This window comes from Lepidochelys kempii, chromosome 7, assembly GCF_965140265.1.
Source record: "Lepidochelys kempii isolate rLepKem1 chromosome 7, rLepKem1.hap2, whole genome shotgun sequence".
In the NCBI taxonomy this organism is placed as follows: Eukaryota; Metazoa; Chordata; order Testudines; family Cheloniidae; genus Lepidochelys; species Lepidochelys kempii.
Window position 1 is genome coordinate 124,874,255 of NC_133262.1, and position 16,080 is coordinate 124,890,334.

Below are 16,080 nucleotides of genomic sequence, written 5' to 3' on the forward strand. Positions count from 1 at the left end.
ACACTGGGAGCTCCTGTCAGCTGATTGTCCACCCTGACCCTGGTCTTTTTCAGCGTCGCTGCTTCCGAGGATGGAGTCCCCTGTCGGGTGAGTAGGGCCGAGTCTTTGTTCCCAGCTGTCGTTACAGAACCGTCCGAAACACAGACACAGAATCACAGACCTCTCGGGCTGAAGGGACCTTGAGAGGGCAGCGAGGCCAAGTCACCTAACCAGCCCTGCCAGGCGTGTGTCTAACCTGCCTTGAAAACCTCCACAACCTCCCCTGGGAGCCTGGCCCAGAGCTTCGCTGCCCTGAGCGTTCGTTTTCCGAATACCAACCCAACATCTCCTGGCTGCGAATTACGCCCATTGCTACTTGTCCAGCTTGCAGTGGACACGGGGAACAACCGCTCCCCGCCCGCTGGAACAGCCCTGCTCATAGGTGTAGGCTGCTCGCAGGCCCCCTCAGTCTTCTTGGCCCCATACTGAACTGGCCCAGCTTTTAGCCTTTCCTCAGCGCTCAGGGTATCGGCCCCTCGGGGCGTGTTGCTGGTGCTCCTGCTGCTTGTGCCCAGCTTGCCAAGCCACCGCACACCTGGGGCTAGTGACCGCGCTTGTGGGTTCTCCAGGTCATCGATACAGATGTTACCTGGCGTAGGGTCAAGAACCCATCCCCGTGGGCCCCCACTGGCAACACCCCCGCCCCATGCCGATCCCCCAGTCAGTCATGCTGGGGACCGACCAGCCAGCCAGCTCCTGCCCCAGTCCCCGTGCGCCAAGCCCCGTTTGTGGGGTTCTCGTTTGTAGCGGCCGTGTCGTGGGCCCCCAGCCACAGCACGCCCACACCATGAGCAGTATCAGCCCAGCCTGTAGCCCATCAAACGGGAGCTCTGGCTAGGCTGAGCGGCTCCCTTTCAATCCCTGCAATCCTGGGGGAAGCGGGGGCAGCGCTGACCTGCCGGGCGGAAGCAGGGGCCCACGCCTGGCAGGGTGAGTCTCACCCTCTTTTGGGACAGTTTGTAAAGCCCCAGGCCTGGCCCAGCGGCAGCAGCCACGCTGGGTTTCCTTCCAGCTCTTTTCTTTCAAGCCCTCTTTGGTCAGTGCAGTGTGGGCCAGCTGTGGGACCGAGGGGTTAAAATGGGCTCATCTCCCCAGCAGGCCGTGAGGGGGGGGCTTTCCTGGCCTAGCGAGGGTGGGTTCATTTCTCAGAGTCACAGGGTTGCCATACGAGACCCCAAAGGGCCCCTCTGTGGTCTCTGGGTAGCGACCGGCTAGTGGAAGACGGCCACGGCTGGACCAGGTCCGTGTCCGGTCTCTGATGGGCCGGTGCAGCCGCTGTGGGATAGGCCCCCTCCCCGCAGGTCTCGTCCTGGTCTCCAGTATCTGGCTCAGCCCCTGGAGCCGGGGGTCTCACACGCGGCTGGAATTCTGGCTCCGCCCCCTCGGGGTGGGGGCTCCTCTCACCCCTATAAATATCTGCTCCTCATTGGAGAGCGTGGCCCGAACTGGTGCCTCTTGCTGCTGGGGCGTCAAAGTCCTCCTGGGAACGTGGGACCAGCCGGCCCGGCCCCAGGCCCCCGTGTCCCTTTCGCCCTGTGGGGCTGTAACGGTGCAAACGCCCAGGCCTGGGCTGTGCTGGGGGCTGGCCCCAGGTCAGGGCTCCAGGGACCCCCGACCCCACAGCAGGGACAGGCCCCGGGGCAAGGCAGTGTCTGCACCCGCTGAACCAAGGCCAGGCAGGTGCAAACCCCGGTTAGCTCGGTGGCTGCACCCACCTACCACGCTGCGGCCAGTGCCGGGGGCGGTTACTGACCGTGACTAGCTACGGCCGGGCCTGGGCCCTGCTAGGGTCTGACCCAGTGTTAGCCATCTCCACAGGGTGTCCTTCTCTCCCCTCTGAGGGTCTGCTCCGGCTGGACCGAAGCAGGGCTGCAGCCATCACACCCTCTAGGTTCAGACTTACCCACTGGCCGGCCTGGGCCAGGAGTCGCAAGTCACAGACGGCTCGAGCCAGGCCCTGGCAGCCCCTGGCATTGCTCAGGGAGCAGAGCTGCCCTTCTCCAGACAGGGACCTTTCCTGGCACAGCCCCTTTGCCGGGCCCCGCATTGTCCAGGGAGCCCTGACTCGCTAGGTCAGGGCCAAGTCAGAGCCAGCAGCCGGAGCTGAAGCCAGACCCATTCCGACTAGAACTAAGGTGAACCCCATTTCCACCCAGTAGGGAATTAACCCACCGAGGGACGGGGGGTTCACCAGCCCGCGGCTGGACTCTTCTCCCTGACAGACACACTCCAGCTCAGCCAGGGGCACGTCCACCCAGCAATCAGACAGCCGCTCTCCACTGCCAGGGGTGGGGAGATGTCTGGGGCCTGGCTCTGGGACCCCAGGAGGGGGGAGGGTCCCGGAACCCGGGCTGCAACCTGAGCCGGAAAGTCTACACAGCCGTGCTTAGCGCTGCAAGCCCGTCGGCTGAGCCGGGCCTGCTGCGGGCAGGGGTAGACGTATCCAGTGTGACTGGGCTGGAGGCAGAATCCGGGGCAGGTTCTCCAGCCTGTGCTGTGCAGGACGTCAGATGGGCTGTTCGGCAGGGTCCCTCCTGGCCCTAGCGTCTCTGACCCTCACAGCAGCCCAGGAGGCTGGTCAGAATCAGCAGAGGGAAACTGAGGCACAGGGTGCGGGATGGGCTTTGCCACATGGAGAAGGTGTCTCAGAGCTGGGCATCGGACTCAGGACCTCCCAGGTCCCAGCCCTGCTTGGGACCCACCATGACACACGATCCCCTGCCCGCAGTGACCCCACCCAGCACATTCGCTCCAGAATTAACCTGCAGGGGGTGACAGCCAGGACAGAGCAGGGCAGGGGTCAGAGTCCACGGGACCCTGTCTGTGCCCATCCACCGGGCACAGCCCCCAGTAACCGTGCACTGAACGGGCCCCTCACCTTGGCACTCAAACTTCTTGGCTGGGGTGGTGAGCAGCAGCTTGCCTTCCATGTCGGGCGGGCCGGCACAGCGGGCAATGCCGGGCTCCTTGTAGCCCGTTTTGACCCAGCCCGAGAGCCAGCGTAGCTGGCAGTCGCAGTACAGGGGGTTGGCCCCGATGGCGCTGCACAGGGGAGACAAGAGCAAAGGTGAGTCAGCGAGACCTGGCCCCTGGCCCCGGGGCGGGATGAGCCCGCCTGGCCCCGCTCCCTTTGCAGCCCCTGGGCTGAGCAAGGCCAGCCGGCAGGCCCAACTCCCAGGGGCGGCGCTCACGGGGAGCTGCTGGTTCTCCCGCCACCCGCGGGTGTGGGGAAGACAAGGGTGCAGTGCCACGATACCTCCTCCAGGGGGCACACCACTCCCACAAATCCATCTCCAGCCCCAGAGCTGGGAGCTGCTCCAAGCTGCTCGGAGCTGCTCGGAGCTGGCCAGGCGGGAGCCCCCCTTTCCCCAGAGCCAGGCGAGTGGCGTCCCTGCCTGTCTCGGGGGGGCGGACGTTTCTCGGGGCTCGGCACTGAGCGCTCTGAGGGCCCACGGCACGGTGCCCTGGGAAGGAGACAGTCCTGGCTTTCCTGAGCACCCCCTCTGGGGCCCCCCTCCCCCAGGAGCTGACTCTGGGGCCCCTCTCCTAGGAGCTCGCAGAGGCTGCTGGCCAGGCCGTGCGCCAGGGCACGTCAGGACGTGTGGGGCCCGGGCACTTGCTGCTCACCGGGCTTCGGCCCTTGGCTGCCCGCCTGCCACGGTCTCCCTGCCACAGTCTCTCCTGTAGCCGATGGGTGCCCAGGTCAGGGGCTGACTGTCCTGGGCCTGTGCACATGCCCTGCCATGCCGGGGACCGGAGAGAAGCTGCATGGGGGCTGCCAGGGGTGTTCGGGGTGAGAGGGGGCCTCGCAGACCCTGTACTGACCCTGCTCCCAGCAGCACCTCTCGCCCCCCGGCTGGGAGCCCAGCTCCGCTCATTCCCAGCGAGGCTCCCGATGCCAGGGGTTTGCCAGGGGATCCCAGCTGCCGTTGGAGCCGAAGAGCTGGTCCTGCCTGCGAGGCTGGCTGCAGGTAGCTGCTCCCGACTCGCCTGGAGTGAGAGCAGCTGCACGGCCCCGCGGCGCAGAGGGGCTGGAGCATGCCGGCGGCATGGAGCAGCCGAGTCCCTTCTGCACTTACTGGGCCCTGCGTCAGCGGCACTCGAGCCAGAGAGCCAGGGGCCTGGCTGGGGCCTGGCAAGGCCTTGGCCACGTGTTGCCCAGGCTGCAGAGAGACGCTGGGACCTGGCCCCAGGCGCTGACCCCAGAAGGAAATAACGCCCCCACCCCAGCAGTGATTGTCTCCTGCCCTTTGGGGCCCGTCTGCGATCTCTGAGCTCTGTGGGGAGCCTGGCCCAGCACCGTGGGGCCTTCCCGGGGCAGCCGGGCACAGGGAGCTACTCACAGGTGGGACAAGGAGGTGACGTCGGCGAAGATGCCCTCTGGCAGGCTGGAGATGTCGTTGCCGTGCAGAGACCTGCGGGAACGAGAGGCTCTGAGCCCAGAGGATGCTGGCAGCTTGGGATCAAGGCTCATGGCAACACAGGGCCAGAGTGCGCCACCGGGCAGCCCGTGCATTTCCATGAGAGCCAGGCATGCGCCCGCCCAGCGCGGGGCCCAGAGGGACACCCAGGCAGCTTACACCCTCGGGCTGCATCCACCTGGAGGCAGCGGAGCAGGAGCCCAGGGCTCATGGCGGCAGCCCCGCCCCTCGCCCGCCTCCACCCCCATCCCCTGGCACCGCACCGCGTCCGCCCGGCACCTTCCCCAGCCCCCCGTCCCCTGGCACCGCGTCCGCCCGGCACCTTCCCCAGCCCCCCGTCCCCTGGCACCGCGTCCGCCCGGCACCTTCCCCAGCCCCCCGTCCCCTGGCACCGCGTCCGCCCGGCACCTTCCCCAGCCCCCCGTCCCCTGGCACCGCACCGCGTCCGCCCGGCACCTTCCCCAGCCCCCCGTCCCCTGGCACCGCACCACGTCCGCCCGGCACCTTCCCCAGCCCCCCGTCCCTTGGCACTGCGTCCGCCCGGCACCTTCCCCAGCCCCCCGTCCCCTGGCACCGCGTCCGCCCGGCACCTTCCCCAGCCCCCCGTCCCCTGGCACCGCGTCCGCCCGGCACCTTCCCCAGCCCCCCGTCCCCTGGCACCGCGTCCGCCCGGCACCTTCCCCAGCCCCCCGTCCCCTGGCACCGCGTCTGCCCGGCACCTTCCCCAGCCCCCCGTCCCCTGGCACCGCGTCCGCTCGGCACCTTCCCCAGCCCCCCGTCCCCTGGCACCGCGTCCGCCCGGCACCTTCCCCAGCCCCCCGTCCCCTGGCACCGCGTCCGCCCGGCACCTTCCCCAGCCCCCCGTCCCCTGGCACCACACCGCGTCCGCCCGGCACCTTCCCCAGCCCCCCGTCCCCTGGCACCACGTCCGCCCGGCACCTTCCCCAGCCCCCCACGGCTGAACCGAGCTGGGACACACGTCCTCACACCACGCACCTCGCCCCTGGCGCTGTAGGTGCTCAGCACCTCTCCAAAGCAGGCCACTGACAGCGCCACGGAGGTGCCACTTGGGCCCCTGCTGTGAGCAGAGCAGGACACTGCCCTGGGCATGGGGACGTACTTACAGCAGCCGGAGCGCCCGGAGCCCTTCAAAGGCCAGTGGGGGGATGCACTGCAGGGCGTTGTAGCTGAGGATCCTAGGGACGCAGGGGAGGAAGCAACACGCGGTCACGTCCTCCGAGCACCGACACGCACCCAGTGAGGGGCGGCGCCCCGGTGGGGCTCCCCTGGGCTGCTCCCGCGCCGTTCTCCCTTACGGGATGCCGCCGAGTCACCCCCGGGCAGAGGCCCAGCACCCCCCGCTCACGGCCTCTCGGGCGCCCTCCAGCGAGGCCACCAGTGATGGTTCTTCTTCTACAGGATCCGGCCCTGGACTGCACGGCCCAGAGGCCTCAGCAGCAAGCCAGGTGGGGCTGCGTTTGGAGGCAGAGCCCAGTCTCCTCTCTGCAGCACTCCCAGGCCTTGCCCTCCCACCCCTCAGTGGGTCAGTAGCCGCAGCCCCCTCCCCGCGGGGCCGGGACTTACAGGGTGGTGAGCTGGCTCGTATTGCTGAAGGAGGAGTTGCTCAAGGAGCTGATCTTGTTGTTGCTCAGGTCTCTGGAAAACACGAGGGCAGCAGGGTGTCAACTGGGCTGGGCTCTCGGCCTCGCCCAGCCTGTGGGTGGTGCTGGCTGGTGTCACACGCCATGGCGGGCGCAGGAGGTACAGGCGGGCGCAGCCCCAGGGGCCGGGCAGTGGGAAGGAACCGTGGTTTTGTAGGAGATGCCACCCCCTGTGGCCAGGCTAGGGCAGGCGGGCGCTGTGGTGTGAGTGCCCTGGGTGCCTTGCAGGTGGTGTGATTCCTCTGCCACCGCGGGCTCCCCTCGTCCACTGGGGCCCCGGGAGACGACGCGCCGGCAGCTCCAGGAGGAAGCTGTTTCCTGTGGCAGTTTAACCACGTGCCACTCGATTAACCAGTACTGCCAACGCTCAGGTCACTGGCAAGTCTCCTGGCTGCCGGTGTTTCTCATGAAGCCCCAGCTGCCAAGTCAGGCGCTGAGCTGAGTGTTCACTTCACTACGCTAGTTTCCAGCCCTCCGGGTTGCACAGCAAAGCTTGAAAACGTCACCTCCCCGTGCCGGCACCAGGAGGCAACGGAAAGGCACCCGGGTGCACTCGCTGGTTGACTGTGGCCTGGTGTGACTTTTGCAGGGGGCGGTGATGCAGGTTCCACTCACCCCGTGTGGGTGGCGGGCACAAGCCCTAGGGAGGAGAGCGGGGCTGCTCCGCTGGGTACGTAGCTACTGTGGTTCGGTTCCCTGCTTTGTCGCAGACTGACCCCGAGAACAAATGGAGACAAACTGGCCATCAACAAGTTTGGGCTCGACATGAGGTGAAGGTTTCTAAGCACTGGAGGGGTGAGCCAAGGGGGGGCAGAACACCGAACCGGCTTCAAGCCTGAGCGTGATACGTGTGTGGAGGGGATGGTGTGATGGGGACTGCCCACAATGGCCAATCGGCGACTGTTAGTAGCAAATACCCGCAACGGCCGGTGATGGGACGCTGGACGGGGAGGGCTCTGAGTTACTACAGCGAATTCTTTCCCACGTGTCTGGCTGATGGGTCTCGCCCACCTGCTCAGGGTCTGGTCGCCATATTGGGGTGGGGAAGGACAGCCTGGCAGAGACCCTGGGGGGTGGGAAGTTGCCTTCAGGTTTAAACTAGTGTCAATGGTGGATTCTCTGTAACTTGACGTCTTTAAACCATGATTTGAGGACGTCAGTGACTCAGCCGGAGGTCGGGGTCTAGCACAGGAGCAGGTGGGTGAGGTTCTGAGGCCTGCGATGTGTGGGGCAGAAGGACCAAAAGACTCTATGGCTCAGAAGCTCACCCCAGGGCCTGGGGGGTGTTGGGGTCTGCGATGGAGAAAGGGGGTCACTCCTAGTTTCTCCAAAGAGAAGGGAGTTGTTTTTTCTCAGACAAGGGACTGGGAGCACCCACCTATCAGGAAGGTTCCCCGACACGTCCCAATATAAGCCCTAATTTTCAACTGTTTATAACTTTCCCAAATGTCAACCAGGGGGACTGAAACTGGGCAGCGAGCGAGGCGGGGACTGCAGAAGGAGGGAGGACGATCCCGTGGTTAACGCAGTTGAATGCTGCCCTGGAGAACTGGAGTCTGTCCCTGCCTCTGCCACAGAGTTCCTGTGAGATGCTGGGCAAGTCACTTAAAGGGGCCACTACGGTGTGTGCCCGGTTTTCTGGGTGCTAACGGGAGGCGCTGAGGGCTGCTCTGCAGAAGTGCTGGGCTATGCCCTGAACAGTGAAGGGCAGCATCAGGCTCAGTGCTCTGACCAGCCAGGTCCTCGGCAGCTCGGAGCCCCGGTGGGTGGGCACTTTGGACATGGCTGTCTCTGCGTTTCCAACAGGCTCACAGCCCTTCCCCAGGGTGCCGGGGGAACGGGACGTGGGACTGGAACGGGAGCAGGGAAAAGACAGGACAGGGGACGGGGCAGAGGGGGTGAATTTGGGGGCAAATGGGCAGAAGACGCTGGGCCTGCTAGAGCACACACCCTGCCATCGCCTGGCTGGGCCCCCGCGGTCCCTGCCCTCACCGGCCCCCTTCGGGAAAGCAGCTGAGAAACCTTCCGCGCCGCAGGGAGAGAAGCGGCAGGTTGGAGCCAGGAGCCCCCGAGGGCTGATCCCAGCTTTGTCACGGCTTCCAGGCTGCGCGGCCTTGAGCGAGTGCCCAGACGCCGGCTGGCTTGCTGCCCCCCGCCCCCACGCACTGCCCGGCCTTCGCGGCTCGAGTCTCAGCCAGCCCAGCCCACGGGATCCCTGCCGCCGGGGCCCACCCAGCAGCAGAGCCGGGCCAGGATACTTACACCAGCTGCAGGGATCTGAAGGAGGAGAGCTCTCCAGGGACCCGCGCGAACTGATTGCCGTCCAGGTAACTGCGGGCGAGAACAAAGGCCCGTCACCAATCGGGGCTGGGCTCAGGAGGCCGGTGCACGGGCAGTGAGGGGGCAGGGCTCACGTGTGGGGTGCAGCACCAACCGCACCCAGTTCGGCCCGGGGTCCGTCCGTGCAGAGACCCCCCGACCCCACGCTGAGCGGAGCACAGCCATGCAGGGGATCAGGGTCCCGCCCTGACTGCGGGGGCTGGAAGTGTTTGTGGTTCCTGGCCAATGGGAGCTGCAGAGCTGGTGCTTTGGGCAGGGGAACATGTAGGAGCCGGAGGGGGACGTGTCTCTGCTTCCAGGAGCTGCCTGAGGTGGGCCTGCACCCCTAACCCCCTGCCCCAGCCCGGAGCCCCCTCCTGCACCCGAAATCCCTCATCGCCGGCCCCAGCCAGAGCCTGCACCCCCAGCGGGAGACCTTACCTCCCCCCTGCACCCCTAACCCCCTCCCGGGCCCCTAACCCCCTGCCCCAGCCCGGAGCCCCTCCTGCACCCCTAACCCCCTCCCGGGCCCTAACCCCCTGCCCCCGCCCGGAGCCCCCTCCTGCACCCGAAACCCCTCATCACTGGCCCCAGCCAGAGCCTGCACCCCCAGCGGGAGACCTTACCTCCCCCCTGCACCCCTAACCCCCCTCCCGGGCCCTAACCCCCTGCCCCAGCCCGGACCCCCCTCCTGCACCCCTAACCCCCTCCCGGGCCCTAAACCCCTGCCCCCGCCCGGAGCCCCCTCCTGCACCCCTAACCCCCTCCCGGGCCCTAACCCCCTGCCCCAGCCCGGAGCCCCCTCCTGCACCCGAAACCCCTCGGCTCCACCCCCAGCCCGGAGCCCCTCCTGCACCCCAAACCCCCTCCCGGGCCCTAACCCCCTGCCCCCGCCCGGAGCCCCTCCTGCACCCCTAACCCCCTCCCGGGCCCCTAACCCCCCTGCCCCAGCCCGGAGCCCCTCCTGCACCCCTAACCCCCTCCCGGGCCCTAACCCCCTGCCCCAGCCCGGAGCCCCTCCTGCACCCCTAACCCCCTCCCGGGCCCTAACCCCCTGCCCCAGCCCGGAGCCCCTCCTGCACCCCAAACCCCCTCCCGGGCCCTAACCCCCTGCCCCAGCCCGGAGCCCCCTCCTGCACCCCCAAACCCCCTCCCGGGCCCTAACCCCCTGCCCCCGCCCGGAGCCCCTCCTGCACCCGAAACCCCTCATCGCCGGCCCCAGCCAGAGCCTGCACCCCCAGCGGGAGACCTTACCTCCCCCCTGCACCCCTAACCCCCTCCCGGGCCCTAACCCCCTGCCCCAGCCCGGACCCCCTCCTGCACCCCCTAACCCCCTCCCGGGCCCTAACCCCCTGCCCCAGCCCGGAGCCCCCCTCCTGCACCCGAAATCCCTCATCACTGGCCCCGCACCAGAGCCTGCACCCCCAGCGGGAGACCTTACCTCCCCCCTGCACCCCTAACCCCCTCCCGGGCCCTAACCCCCTGCCCCCGCCCGGAGCCCCTCCTGCACCCGAAACCCCTCATCGCCGGCCCCAGCCAGAGCCTGCACCCCCAGCGGGAGACCTTACCTCCCCCCTGCACCCCTAACCCCGTCCCGGGCCCTAACCCCCTGCCCCAGCCCGGACCCCCTCCTGCACCCGAAATCCCTCATCACTGGCCCCGCACCAGAGCCTGCACCCCCAGCGGGAGACCTTACCTCCCCCCTGCACCCCTAACCCCCTCCCGGGCCCTAACCCCCTGCCCCAGCCCGGACCCCCTCCTGCACCCGAAACCCCTCATCACTGGCCCCAGCCAGAGCCTGCACCCCCAGCGGGAGACCTTACCTCCCCCCTGCACCCCCTAACCCCCTCCCGGGCCCTAACCCCCTGCCCCAGCCCGGAGCCCCCCTCCTGCACCCGAAACCCCTCATCGCCGGCCCGAGCCAGAGCCTGCACCCCTAACCCCCTCCCGGGCCCTAACCCCCTGCCCCAGCCCGGACCCCCTCCTGCACCCCTAACCCCCCTCCCGGGCCCTAACCCCCTGCCCCAGCCTGGACCCCCTCCTGCACCCCTAACCCCCCTCCCCGGGCCCTAACCCCCTGCCCCAGCCCGGAGCCCCCCTCCTGCACCCCAAAACCCCTCATCGCCGGCCCCAGCCAGAGCCTGCACCCCCAGCAGGAGACCTTACCTCCCCCCTGCACCCCTAACCCCCTCCCGGGCCCTAACCCCCTGCCCCCAGCCCGGAGCCCCTCCTGCACCCGAAACCCCTCATCGCCGGCCCCGCACCAGAGCCTGCACCCCCAGCGGGAGACCTTACCTCCCCTCTGCACCCCTAACCCCCTCCCGGGCCCTAACCCCCTGCCCCAGCCCGGAGCCCCCTCCTGCACCCCAAACCCCTCATCGCCGGCCCCAGCCAGAGCCTGCACCCCCAGCGGGAGACCTTACCTCCCCCCTGCACCCCTAACCCCCTCCCGGGCCCTAACCCCCTGCCCCAGCCCTGATCCCCCTCCTGCCCTCAGAACCCCTCAGCCCCAGCCCGGAGCCCCCCTCCTGCACCCCAAATCCCTCATCGCCGGCCCCAGCCAGAGCCTGCACCCCCAGCGGGAGACCTTACCTCCCCCCTGCACCCCAACCTCCTGCTCCAGCCCAGAACCCGTACCCCTCCCACACCACAACCCCCTGCCTCAGCCTGGACCCCCCTCCATACTCCAAACCCCTCGGCTCCACCCCCAGCCCAGAGCCCCCTCCTGCACCCGAAACCCCTCATCGCCGGCCCCAGCCAGAGCCCTCACCCCCTCCCACATCCCAACCGCCTGCCCCAACCCAGAGGCCCCTCCCACACCCTGAACCCCTCATTTCTGGCCCCATCCCGGAGTCCGCACCCCCAGCCGGGGCCTTCCCCCCCTGGCCCCGCACCCCAGCCCAGTGAAAATGAGCGAGTGAGCGAAAATGAGGGTGGGGAGAGTGAGCGCGGGGGGGAGGGGGGGGCCTCGCAGAAGGGGCGGGGCCTCGCAGAAGGGGCGGGGCAGGGTGTTCTGTTTCGGGCGTGTAGGAAGTTGGGGCCAGTTCGGCAGGGCCTGGGGCCGGTTCGGCAGCCTCCGCCGGGAGCAAGCGCGAAGCGGGCGAGGTCACAGCCCCAGTGCAGCGGGTGCTGCGTGAACACCCGGCGAGAGACGGCCCCGCCCCAGAGTCCCAGCCAGCGCATGGGGCGCCCCATTGCTAACGAGGATTTGTTCTGCTCCTGTTTAATTATGGGGCATGGGGGGGTCACAGGAGCAGGAACAGCTAATGCCCCCCCCCGACTTTAATGTGCAGCCTCCATTAGCTGCGTTTCCTGCCCTCCCCTGCCCCCCTGTCTCCCGCCGGGCGGGTCACACACCTGGTCGGGGCCCGAATGACGTGGCGCTACCCTGACCCCTCCTTGGAGCAGCGCAAACAGCTTCGTCTGGCCCAGGCATTCCCGCAGCTCCCACGTGCGGCCGTGCCCCGCCGTGCCCCGCCGTGCCCCGGGACACCAGGGAGCGTTCACAGGACTGGGCTCTCGCAGGCTGTGGCGGAGGGGGGATCCCCTCTGGCTCGGGGGTAGCCCCCCCCCCACCCACGACACTGCCACTGTCAGCCCGCTGGCTGGGCCAGTGCTGGCCTGGGCACCTCTCCTGGGGCGGGGAATTCACACCTCCAGCTCCCCATCGACGCCCGCTTCATGGCCAGGCTCCGCTCTTGGGCTGCCGGGGTAAATGCCACTGAAGCCAGTGGGGTCCCTCTGGATTCACACCAGCGTGCTACGCACGTGGCTCTGGGCCCGTTGCCAGGCGGATCAGCTGGCCTGAGCGTGCAGGGTGTCACTGTGACCTCCGGGGGGGAATGGCTGCTGCAGGGGGGCCCGGCTGTTCTGTGACTGTCACCCCCTCCCTCCTCCCAGCCCCTGCTGGGAAATCTGTCCCGCTCTCCCTGTGCTCAGCAGGCCTGGCCTCGCAGGCTCCCTGCCCCATGAGCCGGGGCCCGGGGTGGGGCGGTGAGAGGAATCGGGCCGAGCCCTGGGACACTCACAGCTCAGTGACGTTCTTTGGGATCCCCTTGGGCAGGGACTTGAGGTGTTTGTTGCTGCAGCGAACGACCGTGTCCAGGCAGGTGCACTCCTGAGGGCACTGTGGCCGTGGGACGCAGCCCGTCTCCTCCTGGCCTGCAAAGTTGCGGGGGAGCACAGCAAGTAACGGGCCCATCCAGATCCAGGCTCTCGCCCCGTCCTGGGGGCAGAGATTCCTACACTCCAAGGCCAGAAGGGCCCTGGGCCGTGCCTGCCCCCCAAGTGCCCCAAAAGCAGATCCCTTGCTGGAGAATCCGCCTGCCCCCAGGTCACTTGTTCCAACAGCTACTTCCCCTCCCTGGCACAGATCCACGCCTGGTTTCCAGCCTGCAGGAGTCTCGCTCCAGCTTCCAGCCCCTGGGCCTTGTTAGACCTTCCTCAGCTGGTCGGCAGCCCACCGCCCAGGACTCGCTCCCCGTGGCGATACCTGTGGGCCGTAATTAAGTCACCCCTTCACCGTCTCTCTGGGAAACTGAGCAGACGGGGATCCAGGGGTCCGGCACTACAGGGCAGGTTTTCCTCAGTCTCGTGTGCCCTTAATCGAAACCAAACCAAGGCTAAAAATCAAAATAATGCTGTCCCTGATGCCCTTGGGGCGGGTGTAACTCCCCAGCCTGAGTTAATCCGGTCCAGCCACCCGCCTGCTGGCCCACGTGCCTGGGCCCTGGGTCGTGTCCCAGCACCAGCCTCCGCTCTGAGTCTGAGACCAGCCGGGCGCGGCTTGGAGGTGGCACAGCTAGGACCGAGAGGCTGGCGTGGGGTGGCAGCGGGGCCCGACGTGGCCAGCCGGGAAGCACCTGCCGGGGGACCCTGCTGCGGGGTGACCCATCATCGGCCGCCCCGCTCAGCCCCATGGCGCCTGTGAGTTACCTTCCTCACACCTGAAGTCGGGGAAGGCCACGTCCTGGAGCGGGATCTGCCGCAGGAAGTCGGGGTTCTGGCAGCGCGGGTTCCCCGTCACGATCTTCCTCCTCCGCAGCCAGTCACCCAGCCAGGCCAGCCGGCAGTTACAGTCGAAGGGATTGGCCAGCAGGTTCCTGCGCAGCAGAGGGGAGTGCGGGGCTAACGTGGTACCTGGAGTCCCCCTGGCTCCCAGCTCCCGAGCCAGCGGGGCCTGGACCAAGCCTCAGGCGTGCGCATCTCTGACGTTATGAGTGTAATATAATATCTCATTGAAAGGAGACAGGGCCAGAAAGAGTTAATGAACTCCCAGACTGACCTGACCCAGGGCTGAACTTTAAAGCCTGGTTAGGAAGAGATGGAAATGGAGAGAGCTGTGAAATGCAGCTGGCATGGTGAGAGAGAGAAGGGGAGCTGTGTGCTCAGGGCTTGTGATGTCAGCAAACGAGGCTTGGCTATGGCTATGGCTTTGATTCAAAGACCAAAAAAGGAGGATTAACATTTAGGAAGACACTTGAGTGACATAGTATTGTTGTCTATGTGCCTCTTTGAAGGTTGTGGTAACCTGTGTCTGAACAGTGGAATGGATAAATGACCCTGTGCTAATTGCCAGGGTGTTTGGGAGAAGGAAAGTGAAGCCGATTGTTTTCTCAGGCCAAGAGGCTGCTGGAAATGTATAAAAACCTTGGGACATGATCCTTCTTCATCTCAGATCTGCTTTGGGTTTCAAGAAGGGGAAACCCTGAGTCATGAGGATTGAGATCCCCAGTCACTGACTGGAGTCACCCTGAAGATGGACACTGGACTGTAACCTGTGGACTATTTCTAAAAGGACTTTTGGCCACTACACACTCACCATCTCTGCCACGTACCTGGACCTCAAGAACTGAACTCAAGTCTGCCTGTATATTGATCTTTCAGCCAACTCTCTCTCTTTTCTTTTTAAATAAATGTTAGTTTAGTTAACAAGAATTGGCTCTAGCGTGTATTTTGGGTACGATCTAAGTTATCATTGGACCTGGGAGTGTGGCGGATCCTTTGGGGTTGGAGAATCTTTTCTTTTATAGGATGAGATAAGATGTTCGGTAACCATCCTCGTATCTGACAGGTGTGTCTGGAGGGGGGCCTGAGGCTGGCACTTTAAGGGCACTGCGTCGTGTGGACGTCTGAGTACCCAGGGAGGTGATACAGAGGTTGGTTTGGGCTGGTTTGATAACTCTAAGTATTGGAATATCCACCAGCGTGTGGGGTTTGTCTGCCCCGGTCTGTTTGCAGTTCACCCCGATTGAGTGACCTCAGCGGGCTCCCCCATCGTTCCAGCATCACCCACCCCAGAGCCCAGAGGCAGCGGGGCGGGGCCGTCAGGCAGGCAGGGAGAGGGAGGGAAGGGTCCCCAGGCCGGGCTGAGCTGGCTGGGAGCGGCAGGGACCGCGGGACGCCCCGACTCACAGCGTGGAGAGCGACTGCAGCGTGTCGAAGGCGCCGGGCGCGATGGTGCTGATCTGGTTGTCATAGAGCGAGAGCAGGCGGACGCTGCGCAGCCCCGTGAAGCTGTCGTTGTGGATGCAGCTGATGCGGTTGTTTCGCAGCATCCTGGCAGGGAGGGAGGGAGGGTTAACGGCCCCCCGAGCAGTGCCCCGGCCTGGCTCCCTGTCGCCATGCCAGCCGCACCCGCCCGCTGCCCGCCTTGGCACCCAGGAACCCTCACTGCAGTGAGACTCAGCCCTGCCCGGAGCCGGGGCACCACCTCATGCACGGGGCGCTGGGCGCACGGACCCCCCAGGAGCAGCCCCGGCGACTCAGGCCAGCTGGGGGCGGGGAGGCAGCAAAGGGCCTGGCCCAGACCAGCAGCAAACAGACGCCCCACGTCAGTGCAACGGGGGCAGCGCCAGAGGGTGCCACTCCCCGGCTGTTCCCCATCCCTCCCGCCCCCGGCCCCGGCAGGGAGGAAGCAGGCACGGGGCACCCTCCTGCCCAGACAGCGCCGGGGTGAGTGGGGGGTCTCCCTCTCGTCCCCAGGGCCGGGGTGAGTGCGGGCGGCAGGCAGCAGTCAGACAGAAGCAGCAATGATCAGGCTCTGTGCCAGGGCAGGGGGTGCAGCGGGAGGCTGCCCCGAGTGGGGAGAGCCGTCTGGGTCGCGCCTGCTGGGGCAGCTGCAGGGGCCCGATCTAAGGAGCAGGCAGCGTGAGGGCGGGGTGCGGCACCGGGAGGGCAGACGCAGGCACGGGGGTGGCATGAGGCACCCAGTGAAACCCGCCCGCAGCCCCCCCCCAGCCCCCCCAGCCCGATCTGGCCCCGGCTCCACTCACAGGGTGCGCAGCCCCACCAGGCCCCGGAACATGCCGCCGCGCACCGACTCCAGCTGATTGGCCGTCAGGTGCAGCTCGCTGACGGACGCCGCCCCCTCGAAGGCCCCGTCCTCGATCTCCGTCACCTTGTTGTTGCTCAGGTTGCTGGAGAGAGAGGGGAGCAGCAGGCTGGGCCTACGCAGGGGATGGGGGGGTGCAGCCCCCCAGAGAGCCACCCCTGTGCACTGCGGGCCATCACCTGCTGGGTCCCACCCCTCTATCCCCTGGGGGCGTCCGGTCCTACATGCCGTGGGAACACGGGCAGGCTGGGGGCGTCTGTCCAGCAGGGGCCAGCACCAGCTGCTGCAGAGAAGGTGTATGGCACCC

At 66.9% G+C, this 16,080-nt stretch overlaps 1 protein-coding gene across 1 annotated transcript in view; it reads right to left on the reverse strand.

The window, feature by feature from the left end:
* The window catches only part of SLIT1 (slit guidance ligand 1), a 137,745-nt gene that overhangs the window by 11,263 nt on the left and 110,402 nt on the right, over positions 1 to 16,080 (reverse strand). Inside the window, 9 exon segments of the mRNA XM_073354611.1 lie at positions 2,918 to 3,081; positions 4,383 to 4,454; positions 5,585 to 5,656; positions 6,045 to 6,116; positions 8,384 to 8,452; positions 12,469 to 12,601; positions 13,376 to 13,542; positions 14,855 to 14,998; positions 15,715 to 15,858. Of these exon segments, the coding sequence (XP_073210712.1) occupies positions 2,918 to 3,081; positions 4,383 to 4,454; positions 5,585 to 5,656; positions 6,045 to 6,116; positions 8,384 to 8,452; positions 12,469 to 12,601; positions 13,376 to 13,542; positions 14,855 to 14,998; positions 15,715 to 15,858 (1,037 nt within the window).